This window comes from Bos indicus, chromosome 13, assembly GCF_029378745.1.
Source record: "Bos indicus isolate NIAB-ARS_2022 breed Sahiwal x Tharparkar chromosome 13, NIAB-ARS_B.indTharparkar_mat_pri_1.0, whole genome shotgun sequence".
Taxonomy (NCBI): domain Eukaryota; kingdom Metazoa; phylum Chordata; class Mammalia; order Artiodactyla; family Bovidae; genus Bos; species Bos indicus.
The window spans coordinates 15,704,011-15,723,009 of NC_091772.1; the positions used below are offsets into that span (position 1 = coordinate 15,704,011).

Below are 18,999 nucleotides of genomic sequence, written 5' to 3' on the forward strand. Positions count from 1 at the left end.
CTTTATGCGGGGTGATTCAGCCCAGCTTTCTAACTCTGCTTCGGAACACCGGGGTTTTATTCTCTAATCCACATTTCCTTTTGCAGTTTCTTGGACCCCTTTTGGTTGGTGTATGGCTAGCATCCAGTAGAGACGGAGACCACCAGCCCATTTCACACAGGCCGCTGAACAGTCAGAAGACGGTAACAACTCCGAGTCTCTGGTGGCCTGGACTGGATTCAGCTCACTGACCCAGAGGTGAAAGGCTCTGTATTCCATTACTAATCCCCCGAGCTCTTCGGCCCCCTGAAAGTGATTCTTTGGTTTTATTATTGCAAAGGCCATTTATAAAATCATGAACTGGATTTAGGAAAGCAACCATGAAATAGCAAAAGACAACGAACTGATTGAAATTCCTTCAGTGTCCTGTGGGCTGAGGTCTCTCAGACAGCGGGACTGGGGGAAAGTTCTATATCGGCACTGCATTCTGATTTCAGTGGCATGACCAGCTCACTTAGATGTGGCAAGGTCAGATCCACTGACCATGCCTTGAGGAACTAAATCCTAAGTAAAGAAAATGGAAAAGCAAACTATGAAATAGCCAATAATCCTTTATTTTGCACTTCCCCACCTTCATCCCTCTCCAAAAAGCACTAATGGGGTAGATTCTGTGCATGTGAAAATATTGTATAAAGTATTTAGGATGATCTCAAATCAATAGAACAAAACCATGTATCTCAACATAGATGCTTTCTTTGTAGGCATAGAAAAATGTTGGCTTCTAGAACAAGGAGGGCAATGAGATACTGCACTCAAGAGGGTGACACTGATCTGCAATTTAACATTCACAGCAGAAAACCTCATTTCTCTAACCACATAATATGTTTTAAAATATGATTAATTCATACACTAATATCAATTTACTTGGCATTTGAAAAAAAATCACAATTTCTATTAATATATTTGTATTAGGTTCAAAGCCCATATTCTAGCATTCAAGATATCCATTAACACTGGCCCAAGTTGGGATTATTTCAAAATCAAGTAAAAGTCCATATTTATTCCAAAGTTGCTAAAATATGCTAATAAAATTAAATTTGATGTTTTACATTAAAAATAAAATATTTGGTTTATCTCTCAGACATCTATTAACATATAATAAATAGTGGGCAGTATAGTAATATAATAAAGTTTTGTGATACCCTGAAATTTGATGAGTTTTCTTTTAAAAAAAAATTGCATAATATACTTCATTTCAGCCTTAAACCACAATATCAATGAACAGATTTGCAGAAATAAAACAATATAAACACAAAATGCTACAGTATTTTTTTTTTTTTTTTTTTTTTACTTTCGGGGAATCTACATGTCCTTTGAAACAAAAGGAAGTCAAAGAAATTTACAGAAATAGAAGAAATAACAAAACAATTTCAAATCATAAGCCATAGATTTAAATTGCCTTGTTTTCCTTCCAACTGCTCAGGTCCTCCCCCCAGTGTTCTGCGAGGGTTCAGCTCAAGGTAGGTAACTTTGAACTTAACGTACGGCTCTTTTTTTTCCAGCCTTCTTTGCTTATGTACAGCAGTAATTACAGATGGGGCTGAAACCACAGCGCGTTTCACAGAAAGCCAGAATTAAACACGATAAAAAATTTTTAAAAATAACTACTTCATAAATATTTATTATTTACATTAGGGGAGATCTCCTGGTGTGCAGAGTTTTCCTACAAGCTGATGAGATGGGTAATCCATGAGAAGACCACAAGCAGTTTGGAGGAAAGGGCAGAGTTGGGGGATGACAGAGAGAGAGGACAGGTGGGAGAGTCAACAAAAACAAACCACAGAAGAGCCAACAGGACATGATAGAAACCTTTTTCTTAAAAAATATAAGGTATTTCACAAAAAGCCTGAACATTTTACATGTTAGTACTAAAAACAGGGGGTGCAGGGTGGGGAAGCTTCATATATTTTTCATCACAAAAATATTTACTGACACTCCCCCTGGAGTTTTCTTTCATGTGATTACGATTATCTGACTACAGAGGGGAGGAGGCTGGAGACACACACAGCCGACCCACGTCACCCTCGGGCACGGTCAGGGCGGGCCACACGCCATCTTCTCAGCTAACACCTTAAGGAAAAGGCCCTGGAGAGAATTGAGGAAAATCGAAAGGAAAGATTATAGTCTTTTTATTAATAATACTTGTCACTGGTAATAGGAAACGGAGGCGAGGCCCCCCCCGCCCCGTGCATGAGAGTCTTTCTCCGGGGGCGACCACGTGGCCCTCGGCCAGGGGCCCTCGCAGAGCCCCCGGGGGTGGGGGGGGGCGCGTGTTCTGTCCTCAGTCTGGCCGGGCTCAGCGTCCGGGGCGATGCGGTGGGGGGTGGGCGGGGGCACCCCCGCTCCAGGCATCAGTGTGCCCGGTGCTTCCGCTTCTTGTGCTTTTTATCCTTCTTCCTGTTGCAGCACTTGGGGCAGAACCACTGCATCTCTTCTGGGGGCGCGGCCATGATCCCCACGCAGGGCCTACACGGGAACCAAGCAAAAGGCACTTCAGACAAACAGGCTTCAGTGACACACATCTTCCTGTCCTACATTCTTCAGGAATTTCACATCATTCAATAATCTGTTAGGTTTATGGCTTTGATCCCTGGGTTGGGAAGCTCCCCTGAAAGAGGGAAAGGCTACCCACTCCAGTATTCTGGCCTGGAGAATTCCACGGATTGTATAGTCCATGGGGTCACAAAGAGTCAGACACGACTGAGCGACTTTCACTTTCAAGGTGCATTTACTGGACACCCAAGTCACCAGGTCTGGCGGACAGACGCTGCTGCACTCCTGCTGGGCGTGTGGGTGATCACCTTACACGAGCCCCTTCCCCAGGCCCTGCTGGAGACATTAATTAGCTCATTCATCCTTTCAGCCAGAAATAGTCTAATTGTTCTGAGCCACGGCTTTGTCTTTATCTCAGAGACATTGTATAGCGTGTGACTAAGTGGATGCCTATCTTTCATATCTGATATTTTCAAGATCACACAGCGAGACGGTCTGCATGCGTCCTGATGCTGCGCCTTCAGTTTGGGGAGGGCGCTGAGGAGCCGGGGAAGCCACCCGAGCCGCCCCGGTACTCCTGCACTTTATGGCAGTGTTTACGGGGTCCCTCAGTGTTTCTGCAGCTGCTACAGAAAATGAATGACAAGAAAGGGAAGGGAACCAACCCCCTGTATCTCCTTTTCCCTTTCTAAAGAATACGTGCACTAAGAGACACATTGAATTTAGGCTGAAGAGCCACAGTCTAAAGACTAATTTTTGGAAACAATACGAACGCCATTCTCTTGGCACAGGGATTCTGCTCCAGACGCTCTTCCCGGGAGACGAGCTGCCCTGGGACAAGAGCCTGCATGGGCCGGGGCCACTCGTGTGCTGAGCCTCTCCCCTCGTGTCCCGCAGGGGACTCACCAGTGGTACCAGTCATCACAGTCGTCACAGCCGATCATGGGGCTCCCATCATCGGGCTTGTTGCAGCCGGGACAGATCCAGATCTGGTTTCCCCACTCGTCTCGGATCTGGGGGCGGGGGGAAGGAAACCAGAGAGGCATTGAGAAAAAAGAAATCCCAAAAAGGGCATTATAAGGATTACTACATCCTGTGGAGCTAATAAACTGACAGACTAAACGAACAGACCAAAAAACCCAGGAGCTAACAATTTATTAAAGCTGTGATCATGGCCCTCACTATCCTGGCATCATATGGAAAAAAAAATGCTACTAAGAGTTCAATGATAAGACCTTTCTTCTACTTTTTTTTTTTTTTTTTTTTGCCATGTTGCATGGTTTGCAAGATCTTAGTTCCCTGACCAGGGACTGAACCTGGGCCCTGGCAACGGAAGTGCCGAGTCCTAATCACTAGGCCATCAGGGAACTCCCAAGACATTTTTAATGGCTATTTTAAACTGTCTTTTGAAAGTCATAAAAACAAAACATTTGATAATCATTTCTGTGAGCCATGTGACCTACAGTCATCTTTATCTAAAAAAATACTGGAACACATAGGTTCTGAATGACTACTAATGCCTGATACTTCTGAAAGCTCCCTAGCTCAGCTCTGTGTTGTTCCCTCCACTGCATTCACAGGTCTGGGATTAATAAATACGGCCTATGTGCATATATCGCCTTATTACTTATTAGCCAAACCCTCCTCCTGAACTGGCTGATAAGATCAAGGATATAAAAGAGTTGTTACTAAGTAACTTTCCATTCCCTTTATGACATTTTCAGCAAAGTACAATCAACTAAAGGGCAAATGAAATAAGGGACGCAGGAGGCCAGAGAGCCACACGTTTTCACGTTATTTTGCAACAATTATGCTGTGCTCTGGACTTGACTTAGCAGTTCCAAATAAGAAGCATTCCCAACTGAACCACCTCCTCAAATTCCACATGAACAAGACCAATCTGGAAGAGACAATTCTATGACAGGCTTTCAAAGCCACCAATAACTAAGAGTTAATTTTTTAAAGTTTTGCTGATCACACAGCATATAATTTCATTCAGTTGATTTTGCAAGCTGTAGTCTCTCCTGGTACATTCATATACAACACTGACTGGATATGCAGAAGAAAAACGGTTTTTTGTGTTTGTGTGATGGGTGTATGGGGGGCAGAGACGGTTCATTCTAACTCACGGAATTCTAACTATTTCAAGGTCTGCCATTCTGGAAAGTCTCTGCAAGAGCAGACAAGGCTGTAAAGGTTTCCTGAACAAATCTGTGGGCAGCCACATCCCCGACTTGGGCCTCGTCTCCAGTTTCAAGCAGAGAGACCACCAGTTGGCCTGTGCCAGCTGTCTGGGGTGAAGGCCAGCCCAGCACCCTGCGCCCTGAAGCTGCCATGCATGCCCTGTCCTGCTGCTGACTCTTGAAGTTAGGAGGCCATGACCCTGTGACATGAGAAATCTGCTACAGTGCCCAGCCCCTCGCAGTTCACTAGGCTCTTTCGAAAACACCTGACTTGGTTTCATCCTCCTAAAACAATGCTTGGGTAGGTTAGAAATGGGGAGACTGGAGCTGAAGGAATGTCAGTGCCAGTTCCAGTGTCATAGATTGGGCAGCAACAAAATCAGCCTGTGTCCTTCCTTCAAATCACAGTTTGTCTTCTGTCTACAGAGTGTCTCTGAGGGGACAGAGGCTTTTCATCTACGCTGTTTATGCAAGTCTGATCTATCTCCAGGGAGTTGACTCAAAAACCCACTGGAGAATCAGATTTTAGAGCTAGAACACACCACAGGGATCACCTAGTCTAACAATCCCTGGTTACAGCTGAAGAAATGGAGGTCAAGGAGATCAAGCATAAAGTCCTCCTCGATTTACCCATCTTGGGGTGACGTTGGCCTCAATTAAACACCTGTGGCAGCTGGTCCTTGAATGCACTGATTTAATGACCACAGATATTTGTATCATGTCTTCCATTGTTGTTTGAATTGACAATTTAATATTTTCTCCTTAATATTTCATGTCTTTATATCCTCTCTGAAGACTTCTGAGACTTTCTTCTTATCCTCTGTATCATGATAGTGCCTCAAACACAATGATTCATTGAAATTTCCTTTCAAAATGCCTGTATAGAAATGTAATACTTGCACGATTTTTAACGACAACGGAAGGAGTCCGAGCCTGTCGCCTCCCACGCACATCTATTCTGAAAGATCCGCGCCACCACCAGGCGGACACATCTCAGGCTACATACTCTGTGGTCTCGCGGTGTCAGCTCACTGGGGACCGCCACGTGCCTGAAATCCTTTTGTCATGTGCTCGTGTGTCACACTACAGAGCCCAAAGAGCCTCTTTATTACTCAACTGAATTCAGGGCTTGAGTTAGACCTGATAGTACTGAGTAGGGATGAAACAGGGGAGAACACTCTCATGACAACCGTGTGAACACATTTGTCAAGGGGAGTTTTTCCACCTGAAGACTTCCTGGGACTCAGGAAGTTCTGTGGTTGACAGGTTCATTTTCATTCATTCTGCAGGCCCTGATATGTCCTGGACCTCAGCCAGTGAGATACTATAATTAGTGCTCCTGCTCAGAAAGAGTGGCTGGCCCATGAGATGTGTGCATGTCATGCTAATTATTCTCTGAAGTGAATCACTGCTTGATCAAGAAAGTCAATGAGGAGTTTGACTGCCACTATTCACCTCTATATTTATACACTGATTGTGCTGTATATATGTTTGTGTGTGTGTATATATCTACATATATAGTTATATTCCGAAACAATGATGAGTAACAAAAACAATGCTCTGACATTATTTATGGAGACTAACTATGCAAACATCCTAACACAATACTTGTCAGCCAAAGGCTTGAAGATGCAATGAACATGCCTTTCCAGTCATGAAGAATTGCTTCTGAAATTCAATGTTGATACATCTGACACTGCTTTTTTAATTGGAAACATTTTCATGAGCAAAGAGCTCTTAAGTGACTTTCTCTTAAATACTCCCCAAAACAGAAAGCAGCTCACCACATAAGTGCTGACCGTCTCCGTGACCACACTGCGGACAGGGGCTTTGGAGCTGGCGGCTCCCGAAGCAGCAGGGGCTGGGGCGGGCATCCCGGCGAGGGGTGCGCTGGCCGGGGCCAGGAGGGGCAAAGGCACCGGGGCAGGGGTGACGTGCATGGCGGCCGGGGCGGGGGCTGGGGCGGGGGGCGGTGTCTTGGGTCTGTTCAGAGAAGGTGCCGGCTTAGCCTCGGGGGCTGGGACCACTTTGCTGATGACACTGTCAACAAGAGAGAAACGGAAAAATCAAAACACACAGTTGAGTCAAGCCAGGTAGCTACAAACACGATGGCACAATCACTTGATTCTTCTAGCAGCGAAAGACGTCTCAGAGAGTTCAGAGAGAGGCAGAGCTCAGGCTGCAAGGCTCTTGCCCAAGCGGCTTCTCCACGATCAGGGCTGGGAGACAGGCTGGGCAGCAGGAAACAGGCAGGGGCTCCAGCTCCTTTCCATGGTCAGAGCTGCCCGCTGCTCTGTTTCTGCATCAACACTGCCTTCTTCATAGAACCCAAGCCGGGGAAGAACTAGACTCAGAACCAGGAGGTCTGAGGTCAAACCCTACGTCTTCCACAGGCTGGGGTGTGACCTTACGCAAGTCATTTTAAAAGCACTAGCTGCTGAGCACCTCTAAGCAGTTAGGTGTTACACTAGGTACTTCCCACACATTACCCCATTCAGTCCTCAGGGCAACTTCAAAGCTGCAGTGACCCTTGTTTTATAAACAAGGAAACAGGAGTAGAGAGAGAACGGAGTTTGGGTAAATGAGTGGCAGGCTTTGAACTGAGGCCTGCCTATTTGGTCCTCAAACTATTTCTTCTTCTTTTGTTTACACAAAGTTCCTTTATTTGGCAGGGGGCAGTATATATCAGTAGAAGGCAATGGCACCCCACTCCAGTACTCTTGCCTGGAAAATCCCGTAGATGGAGGGGCCTGGTGGGCTGCAGTCCATGGGGTCGCTCGAGTCGGACACAACTAAGCGACTTCACTTTCACTTTTCACTCTCATGCATTGGAGAAGGCAATGGCATCCCACTCCAGTGTTCTTGCCTGGAGAATCCCAGGGACAGGGGAGCCCGGAGGGCTGCTGTCTATGGGGTCGCACAGAGTTGGACACGACTGAAGCAACTTAGCAGCAGCAGCAGAGCACACATCAACCATAGAGAAAGTGTGTTTATTTCCGGCCTCCCCCCTTCGCTCCTCCAGAAGGGTCCACTGTCCCCCGGCTAGCAGGCGTGTTTCCATGTTTTTGTTCTTTGAGCTTTTTCTGCAGATGCCCATAAACAGTGCACCCCACTGCTGTTTTAGGCATTTCGAGTATATAAACAATTCACATTTATCATTGGTAACAAGCTTTCCTCACTTAGTTTTTTATAACTGAGATCTAACCAACAGGTAACCTCGTGTAAGTCTGACTGCACAATGCGTCAGTTTGACACACTCGTACATTCCAATCTGATTACTGCCGTGGCTTCAGCTAATACCTTTAACACGTCATGTCATGTAATTATCATTTCTTTTTTTCTGAAAAGGAAAGTTAGGATCTAGTGTCTCCCTTACCTTCAAGGCTTGTGAATGGTACCCATGGTTTAGCATTAGCAGTGAAGCCAATGGATGTAAACAGACTACTGATCAGTTTATGGGGCAATACCTGAGGTCTCAGAAATACCTACCAGAATAAATCTGCTTATTTTCCAATTTAGAGAAATGGCCCTTTCATGAAAATAATTAATAAAAATAATCCTTCCAAATGTCTATTCCTCCAATTCAATTGAATTATTCTAGTTCAATTAATTACTCCTTTAAATATGGTACATATTGAGATATATATATATTTCTCATTCAAATTTTCTGAATAGCAAAAGAAAAAACACTAAAGTGGGTACTCAGTGTTGACGAGACAAAATATGTACTAATTTTTTGCTTCCAGGAGAGCAGACTGGAGTTCAGTTCAGGTGCTCAGTCGTGTCCAACTCTTTGTGACCCCATGGACTGCAGCACACTAGGCCTCCCTATCCATCACCAACTCCCAGAGTCTACTCAAACTCATGTCCATTGAGTCAGTGATGCCATCCAACCATCTCATCCTCTGTCGTCCCCTTCTCGGCCCACCTTCAATCTTTCCCAGCATCAGGGTCTTTTCAAATCAGGCAGTCCTTCACATCAGGTGGCCAAAGTATTGGAATTTCAGCTTCAGCATCAATCCTTCCAATGAATATTCAGGACTGATTTCCTTTAGGATGGATTGGTTGGATCACCTTGCAGTCCAAAGGACTCTCAAGAGTCTTCTCCAACACTACAGTTTAAAAGCATCAATTATTTGCCACTCAGCTTTCTTTATAATCCAACTCTCACATCCATGCATGACTACTGGAAAAACTATAGCTTTGAGTAGACAGACCTTTGTCAGCAAAGTAATGTCTCTGCTTTTTAATATGCTGTCTAGGCTGGTCATAACCTTTCTTCCAAGGAGCAAGCATCTTTTAATTTCATGGCTGCAGTCACCATCTGCAGTGATTTTACAGCCCAAGAAAATAAAGTCTCTCATTTTTTCCACTGTTTCCCTATCTATTTGCCATGAAGTGATGGGACCAGATGCTATGATCTTAGTTTTCTGAATGCTGAGTTTTAAGCCAACTTTTTCACTCTCCTCTTTTACTTTCATCAAGAGGCTCTTTAGTTCTTCTTCACTTTCTGCCATGGGTGGTGTCATCTGCGTATGTGAGGTTATTGATATTTCTCCCGGCAACCTTCAGTCCAGCTTGTGCTTCACCCAGCCCAGCGTTTCTCATGATGTACTCTGCATATAAGTTAAATAAGCAGGGTGACAATATACAGCCTTGATGTATTCCTTTCCCTATTTGAAATCAGTCTGTTGTTCCATGTCCAGTTCTAACTGTTGCTTCCTGACCTGCATACAGACTGGTGTTATGCAGGCTCTAAAGGGACCTGCCTTTCCCAACTCTTTTGAAATCCACAAGAAAACTGACGAGAATTTGAAAGCTATTGTTGATTCCAGCTGCTCCATTACTTTTGAGGTAACTGGAGGCAGAGTTTTAAGAACAACTCTTTTATTATGGCTTTAGTTTTGAACATTATCGAAAAAATAGGTAACGGTATCACATGATATAACTTCTCCTCAGTTGTAACACAAACCGTCATCCCTCGACCTAATCTGATCATCGTATAAATAATTTTGGGTTCCCACTGGTCTTCACCGTCATCCTTTGTAGTTTCCTACTTTCAGACATCGCCTTCTCTGTTCTTCCAACCCCGGAACTCTACCAGGGGGAATTTAAAGATCCTCACCAGTCAGCAATTGTGTGCAAACACTGTGAGGCCGGCCATCAGAGTCATCAAAGTCCAAATGAGAGGCTACTCACTGCTCGAAGTTCACAAGTTCCCTCACAATGGCTCACTTACTCACCCTTAGAAGCCAAGAGCCATTTTTAAATGGCAACAAAATGATGCCATAGGTAAAATCTACTGTCAGTGCCTCCGTGAATTTTACATCAGTTTTTCAACGGGGAAGTTGTTTGATGTTTTGGAGAAAACTCACTTTGATAAAGCTGCTGCTGCTGCTGCTAAGTCACTTCAGTCGTGTCCGACTCTGTGGGACCCCATAGACGGCAGTCCACCAGGCTCCCCCATCCCTGGGATTCTAACTTGCTTTTCTTCTTCATATTGAAACCTCTGATCAATCTCAGCAATTCTGTGCATCTTTTGAGAAACACGTGAAACAGATTCCCATGGTGTACTGTAAACTAACCCTCCTTACCAAAAAGAGACCACTGGGCTTTCACCGAGTATTAGTGTGGTTGCCGTACCAGCACTGCTGCGTCATTGGTTATAAGACTTCACCGTTTTGCATTCTTACTTTTCTTTTAAAAGTCCCAGAAATACTAGGCCCAAGAGCGGTAGGCTGCCTGCAGCAGCCCCTCCTGCCCTGGGGTAGTCTCCTCACAGCCTGGGTGGGTTCTGACTTGGACGGCTGCTAACGGGCTATTGTGAAACAGCTACATGTGACGTCCACCTAGGTCATGAGAGACACTGCAGCGCCTGTCCTGCTCTCTTTCGGATCAAGAGCTCTGGGGAAGCCAGAGGCTAAGTCATGACGATGCTGAATCTGCCTTAGGAAGAGGCCCATGTGACCGGCCAGTGGGGCCTCCTACCCACAGCACCGTTTGAGCCCACAGGCCATTCTCCAGCCCTGGGGAGGCCTTCCAGTGACCGAGGCCCAGGGCAGTGGCTTGATGGAGACTGGAGTCAAAACCACCCCAAATTCCTGACCCACGGGAAACTGGGAAGTAATATATGTTTATGGCTTTAGCTGTTAAGTTTTGGGGTCATTAGTTATGTGGAAATAGAAAATTAATATACCAAGTATTTAATTAGTATTTAATTCATCTCAATTAGGAACAAAAATAAATACCTAGAATTTAGGAGAAATTATATTTGAGAGCATCAGGACTTAAAACAACGAACTGTAACACAGTCATTTCCATATTTCACATGTGATCAAAAGGAACAAATACCCAAAGACAATTATGAGAATTGGTGTTATGTTGATTCTTCAAATCAGTCATTATCCTTCTTCTTCTTGATCCTTACAGCTCAACTCTGAGTGCTCATATAATTAGCACATAACTGCAAATGCAGTTAATTCCTCAAGCTCATGGCTTGCCTCTTGAATATTTACATCATCTTATCTTGTCATAGCCCAAGTACATACCAAGTGGCAAACATTTTATCTTTTAATTCAGGCATGACCTATTTGAAAAATGAAACAGATTGCATGAAGTAATTAGAGGAAAATATAGCCACTGTAGACTGTTCCTTTCCAAAGGAGATCCCCAAGTGATTAGACTTCTACTGTCAGATGTTCAAAATCTGTAAAATGGTCTAGAAGGACAAGAGTGCTTAGATAAATAAAAATGTGTCTTTCTTCACAGTATTTTCAGAAAGATAGACAAAAAGATAATTTAAAAAAGAAACAAAAATGGTAAGGTGTAGTGCCATGAGGATAAAAGCAGAGGGATAGGATGGAAAGCAAGACTTCTCTGAACACATCTTATTATACAGTCTCAACTTTGGAGGCAAGGAAATGTCTTACACATCCAGAAATTTTAAGTTATAAAACTGCCTACAAGTAAAAAATAAACAGAAAAGAATGAACCTCCATGTCTATCTTGTTGGTGACATAGCCAGCACCCCGCCCCCCCATACACAGTGACTTCAGGAGGACAGCACTTGAGACTCTCCTCAAATTCAGCTCCACCCAAGTCTTTTCTGATCCTTTTGGGCTGGAAGTAATCAACTTGAACATCTGGATCAGTTGAGATGTATCTCTTACAGATTTTCACACTTTCTACCTTCTGTTATGATTGTTTATATCTATGTTCCTGAGAGAAGACACAACATCTGATCCAAATTTGCCACTTGCACAAGTGTATTTCTGACATTTTTACTATGTATATAATCAAAATTAGTATTTTTCAAATGCAAAATAATTTTTAAAACATGTAAGACCATGAAGGTGTTTTCCAGGACAAGGCCAGGGTTCTTTTGGAAAAAAAACAAATTCCCCGGAGTCAGAACTTGTAAAAGATTTTGTGATGTTAGAAAAGCTTCTGCTTCTCTCCAGCAAAGAAAGGGTGCCTTCAATAAGAAAAAGCCAAACCAAATGAAACTGAACAGTAGGGACTGATGAAACCTCACTTTTAATACTTTCTGGGCCAGGAGTCTACAGAGAACGATGAGGTGCTTACACATGAAAGTATGCAAGTTAACTATAAAAGATGAGCAAGCACTCATTCATTCGTTTATTCATTCATTGTAGGGTTAAATAACATCCCAGTTATATGAAAACATTAAAAGCAGGAAGATGATATTCAGTGAACTAGAAAAATGAATAAGATTGTGATTAAGATCTGTGTCTCACTATAGTGTTGTAATATTCAGTTATGACTGAGGTTGTGCTTGGAAAACCCAACGATATTACTTTAAAATATATTAAACTTTGATAATAGCTGTTGTGTCTTTATCCAAAATGATCATGCTTTACATGAACTTTTACCTTCCTCTGTAAATAGCATGAAAAAAATATACATTTATAGCCTGTGCTACATATGTAGATGCTGTTGTTGCTGTTGTTGTTTTAGTCACTAAGTCATGTCTCTTTTGTGACTCCATGGACTGTAGCCACCAGGGTCCTCTGTCCATGGGACTATCCCAGTAAGAATACTGGAGTGGGTTGCCATTTCCTCCTCCAGGGATCATCCTAACCAAGGGATCAAACCTGCATCTCTTGCTTGGCAGGCAGATTCTTTAGCCTGAGCCAGCAAGGAAGCCCAGAGAAATAAATACACACACACACACACACACACACACACACACACACACACATATATATATATACTTTCCACCTTTGTGGGCTAAAGAAGCAGAAATAATTGATTAAGATTCTAAGCACATGTTTGAAATGCCTCTCTGGTCCTCCCACTTGGGCTTTTTAGCAGGTAACTGGGCAGACTAGGCCGCATCTTAGGGAGAAATCTGAGCTGGAAGGAAAGATTTGGGAATCATTATTGCCTAACTTTGAAAAGAAAAAAAAGAAAATTTAGGGAGAAATAACAGAGTGGTGGATCAAGGGCAAGAAGAGAAAGTGATCAAAGAAAAACAGAAGCAGTGATGGAGAAAGAGAGCATCGTGTCATGGAAAACAAGGACTAGAGGTTTTCAAAAAGGGTGTGGGGGGAAGAAGGTATTGGAAGAACAGGAAGGATGAAGTCTCAGGGCTGCAGCATTTGTCTCAGGATGCATTTAATCATCTTAATGAGAAGCTTCAGGAAAGTTTCCAGAGCAGAAACCAGGATGTGGTGAGTTGAGGAATAAAACTGGGGGGGCGGGGGGGGGGGAGGGGAGGAATTGGAAGAAAGTCCATATAAGGAATACGTTTTGAAAAGTGAAAATGAGAAGAGGCATCTACGTGACTTTTCCCTCACCTGGAGGGGAGGCTAGTGGGCGTGTGTGTGTGAGGGTCAGGATGGCAGAACCCAAGGGAAGACTGGAGAAGGGAAGAGAAGATACAGACGGGAGGAGGTAACAAAGGGGGGGGGCGGGGCGGGGCCAGGAAAGGTGGGGATGGAGAAGGAACGGGTCCTGAAGGTCAGGAGGGATGCTGGGCTCCTTTCTGGACCAGGCTGAAGGACAAGCCGCGAGGACAGGTGCAGCTCTGGAACCTGGAAGAGTGAATCCAAACAGGGGCGATGCAGCCAGTCAGTCCCCGCAGGGACAAGTCCCCGAACCCAACCCGTGTGGGTTCTCCGTCACAGAGGTCGGGCTGGGATGCGAGTGTTCATCTCACAAGGAGGCCAGGGCGGGGACAGAGAGGAAGAAACATTGCACTGTGCCCCTAAAGTCCCTACGGAAATATTTTAATATTGAAGTGAAAGTCTCAGTTGCTCAGTCGTGTCTGACTCTTTGCAACTCCACAACTGTAGCCGGCCAGGATCCTCTATCCATGGGATTCTCCAGGCAAGAATTGTGGAGTGGGTTGCCATTCCCTTCTCCAAGGGGATTTTCCCAACCCAGGGATCAAACCCAGATCAAAACTCTTCTGCATAGCAGGCAGATTTTTCACCATCTGAGCCAGCCCTATAAAACGACAGGAAGGATAGGATGCGAAGGATTTAAATTTTCTGTGTTGTCGTCAGTAATAATAAGAATGTTCTCATTAGGAGGGATACATTCTCTTTAAACACTAGAAGTGCAAGTAGTTTGATCTTTAGGGGAAATTATAGGTAAGACAGTATCCAAAAGGTTACCATGATATAGCTAAATCACCTCTGCCTGTCACAGGTTAAAGAACATTTAAATTCTGGAAGTTCACATCAGCTTTTTCTAGATAACAAATCTTAAGTACCTTCCTATATTCACTCAATTAGTGATCCTGGGCCTTGATAACACAGCAGGGAGGAACTTTCCAACTATCATTCAAATCATATCTAAAAAGGTGGTCATAAATATTTTAAAACCTAAGTGAACTAAATAAGACCTAGACCCATTAAGGATAAGATCTTTTACAACAAATTAAATAAAACAATTTATTGAAGTCTGGACGCAAGATAAGCTAGATTTACTAGCTGACCTTTTATTCATTTAAAGAACAAAATTAGCTCTAATTGCATTAGAATGGAATCCAGTAAATTTTCCCCAGTCTTCTAATGTGGCATCCGTGTAAGGACTGCTGTAATTGTTTACAAGTAAGATGGAAATGCTTTGATTATAATCTTTCCACTTGTTTTACTGGGTAGTAAAAACATTTCCCAAAACCTGAAGCCAGTTTTTCTGACAGCATACTATTTTTTTTTCCTCTTGGATACACTGAATCTTTGGCAATAGTCGACAAACTACCATGTGTCAGGGGAAGAAATCAAACTTGCGGATTTCATCTAAACTTTAGCTGGGTAAAAAAGAGAGAGTGCTCTAAGAAGGTCAAGATCCTCCCAGTCTGGAAAATATCAGAAAAGGGCTGAAGACCCGAGAAAGAAAAATGTTAACGACCTGCTTCCTCTTGGAATTATAACTGAGATATATGGGTTTGGGTCTGTTGAATTTATCAATATAAGTACAAAAAGTAGCAAGAATAATGGCTACCACCCACAATTTGTGTTCTCATTGTTCAGTGGCTAGGAAATTTCATTTGTCATGGTACCATATTTCACTAGCATTAAAAATAAGTTATTTGCCATAGATTTTAAATACAGTCATTCTTAAGTTTTTTGTTCTTATTTATTAATTTTTTGGGGGGTCACTGTTCTTGTTAGATAGCTTCTCATACAGGCAAAATACCTATGAAATGTTTCTGTGTCAGCGGCAAGTTAACCAGGGCAAAACAAAGAAAACTATCAACACTTTTCAATCTTTTTTTTTTTTTTTTTAAATCAAAGCAGACAGTTTTACTGCAAGGGAAACAAATTAAAAATAGAAGAACAAAAGGCCTTCCAAGTCCGACGGGACGATGGTCTGAAATGTTCTTGAACTTTATTTCTAAAGGATCATCTTTTTTTTTTTTAAACAACAAGCTCCCTTGCTCTGCCTCTTCAGCATGCTTTTATTAAAACATGAACTTGACTGCCTTTCTCTACATAAGAGAAAAGCATATCAATCGTTTCTGCCTGCCCCTCCCCCTTATCCCAGTGGAAGCGCCCTTCTCTGCTTCTGGAACCTACCAGCCCTCTCCAACAGGGCTCCATCCCCTCTACTGGGGCTGGCTGGCTCCAGGATGGGACCCAACAAGGGGTGCTGTCAAGTAGGGGGCTTCAGCCTATGAGTACAGAAAGAACCACGCCGGCCAAGAGCAACTGGGACCATCTCTGCCTCCACACAGAAGCCAGACAGAGAAAAAGAAAGTAAGCAGAGTTTTAATGACACGTTTTGAACCTTGGTTAAAGTCACCTTGCCTAAAGTCAAATAAACCGCTTTAACCATGGTTTGAGCTAGTTTGATTAGGGTTTCTGTTACTGCGCCCAGAGTCCTGACAAATAGAAAGCATGAGAAGTGTTTCACTGGAGAAGGGAGGACTCTTTATGAAGCACCTGCACTGCGTGTGCTCCGAGGCTACATCCTTGGACTAGGGGTTGGTCTAAGAAACAGTCAAAGAAAAAAACACCTTTTATCTGCTGTAAAAGCTGCTATGGAAGACGGCTATTTTGCCGTTAGGTTCCTATGGAAATAAAACTTCAAATTTAGCATCTTGAAAAACGTTGTCTCTCCTGAGAAACTAAGGGGTACCTTCTTTTTAAAAAAATGTATCTCACTCTGCCCTTATTGCTAGGAAGTCGTGATCATATCTGATGTACAAATTTTCTTTTTTCCTTACCTTGTTCTTGGTTTCCTTGTATTTTCCAGTATCTTTATTTTATGTTCTCTAAGTCACTCTTAAATTTATTTAAACTAGAAAAAAGCTACATACGAATAAACAACATTTTAAGTGTAGGAAAATATGCAGAAAGTGAAATAAAAATAATTTGCTATTATTTTTCTAAAGAACTTGCCACTAAAATACCACTATACACATTTTACCTATTAAATGTCTTTCAGTTAAATCTGGTTACATAAGAACATAAAATGCTTACCTTCTTTAAAAATATTTTAAATGGTTACTTTTGTAATTGTGCATAGTTATCCTCTATTTCTGGTTGTACTGTCAAAAAGAGTTAATCAGAAAAGTTTGGATCACAGAAAAGACAGCAAATACCTATACTTGCTTTACATTTTTAAAGGTTAACCATTTATTTTTCAGGATTAATGAGCAAAAAGTTTTAGCTTCCATTTTTATGGTATATATAGATAATTTAGAAATTACATCTATTAAGCAGCCTCGGTTCAAGAGAAAGGGGACATATGTATCTTTGGCTGATTCATGTTGATGTACAGCAGAAACCAACACAATATTGTAAAGCAATTATCCTTTAATTAAAAATAAATAAATTTTTTAAAAAGAAGCCTCCTCCCAGGCATAAACTAAACTCTATAAACTGCAACAAAAAACTAAATTACTTACAGGAAAAGGAAAGCATCCAATGTTCAGTACCTCTGCTAAGAGAGGTCTGATTAATCAAAGAATTTCCTGAATTGTAAGAAATCTGATAATACTCATGGCTATGGTGACAAAGTGTTAGCAGAAGGAAAACTCTAGTTGCCAGCAGTAAAGTGGTCAATGAAAAATACTTTGGCAAATTGTGTGCATTTTGGGAAAAGGATTAAACTTGTAACAGAGAGTATCTATTGTGCCCTCTCAGACAAAAGAAAATTTAGAATTATTAATGGTAATGATATTATTTTCATGAAAGTGACACAAAACGATTCTGGGTCACTTGACCAAATACAGTATCGGGTATTACCTGGAACAATGACTGAGCATGACCAGATGTGTGTATGCTAAGTCACTCAGTCGTGTCTGAAGCCTTGCGACCCTTTGGACTGTAGCCCACCAGGCTCCTCTGTCCTTGGGATTCTCTAGGCAAGAGTACTAGAGTGGGTTGCCATTTCCTCCTGCAAGGGATCTTCCTGACCCAGGGATTGAACCTGTGTCCCTTATGTCTTCTGCATTGGTTCTTTACCACTAGCGCCACTTGGGAAGCCGGCTGGATGTGTGGAGGGGCCCAACTCATTACCCGTCCCTGGTGAGCTCTCTGAGCCAGGGCAGCAGTGCCCTAAGAGCAAGACCAGCTCCAAACTTCTCCAGTATAGCAGCCCCACCAACCAGACCAAATGATACTGTGGCAGGACAGCCACTCAGCCCCGCGCCCCCAAAAGAGCCACAGGACAGACGGAGAAAAGGACAAACCCACCTCCCCAGCGCCAGCGAGAGGAGAGCCTGAAGAGACATGGAGAAACGTGAGGAGGGGAAGACCGTAACCCCCAACCACCACTGTTATCCTCAAATCTACATACAAGGGCCTTTCCTCTTAATACTCTACCAATACTTCAAGTTGCCTTTTTAAATGAGATGCTCCTTTAATAGAATTTTGAGCTTTATAAATATAACCACACAGTTAATGCTCCACATGTCTCTTCTGACAATCCTGTCTAAGCAGTCCCGCCCCTCAGGTGCTCCCTGGCTTACACCACTGTCTTCTGTTTATATCCTTCACAGAAATGACAAAATGCACAGACACCAAAAGTTAGCCCAATTTTCCTAGGCTTACTCAAAATAAACTGACTCAGTAAATGACAAGACTGGGACAACAAATAACATGGCAACTGTGCTGCCACTTGGCCAGCCCATAGTGCCTCTGGTCACAAGGGACACTCACCGTCCCTTCCAGCACATAAGTCCAGGGGGACCTCAACAGCATCCGTATTGACCTGACCAATATGACATTAGGCGCTGGTCCCAGGCCAGCTAAACCTACCTGCTCTCTTGGCATCACGGCAAAGCTTGGCCGTCAGGCCAGACCCAGTTATTCACTGATTTACTTGAATGCATTCTTTCTTCCCATTCACACCACCCCTGCAAGCTACAGATGCTGAATCTGTAACTTCAGGATCAGTATTTTAGTTTCCTCTTCAATATAGACTAAGGGTAACTCTGGGTCCTCATTCCTGGGATACCTGTTAAAGGAATCTGAGGTGCTTGGAGTCACCTTGAACTTTAACACAATCAGGAGGTGGCACTGGATCCCCACAGACCCTTCAAACCACACTCAGCAGGAGCGTTCAATCAAGGGGGACAAGGGCCCTCTGTCTGGCTTCCAGGAACAATAACAGAGAAGAGAGGAAACGGTCTAACCTCAAAGCACTTTCCTGGATCATGGGTCAGAGGCATCATTTCTTTATATAAGATTTACAAACTAAATATTGTCCTAGAGATCTTCCAACAAGAGGGTATAATTTGAACCCTGTAAAGTGTTTTCTTTTTCCTATGGTTTCAAAAGACTCTATTCTCTGCCTGTTCTTCAGA

At 43.1% G+C, this 18,999-nt stretch overlaps 1 protein-coding gene across 2 annotated transcripts in view; it reads right to left on the reverse strand.

Annotated features, from left to right (window-relative positions):
* Window positions 1-570: 570 nt before the first annotated feature.
* Window positions 571-18,999, reverse strand: part of TAF3 (TATA-box binding protein associated factor 3) — a 122,302-nt gene continuing 103,873 nt past the window's right edge. For both annotated transcript variants that reach the window (XM_070800755.1, XM_019972918.2), the window contains exons 5-7: window positions 6,500-6,755; window positions 3,439-3,545; window positions 571-2,505 (exon numbers count right to left, since the gene is read on the reverse strand). In XM_070800755.1, the coding sequence (XP_070656856.1) occupies window positions 2,391-2,505; window positions 3,439-3,545; window positions 6,500-6,755 (478 nt within the window). In that variant the 3' untranslated portion in view covers window positions 571-2,390. The remainder of the gene's footprint in view (window positions 2,506-3,438; window positions 3,546-6,499; window positions 6,756-18,999) is intronic.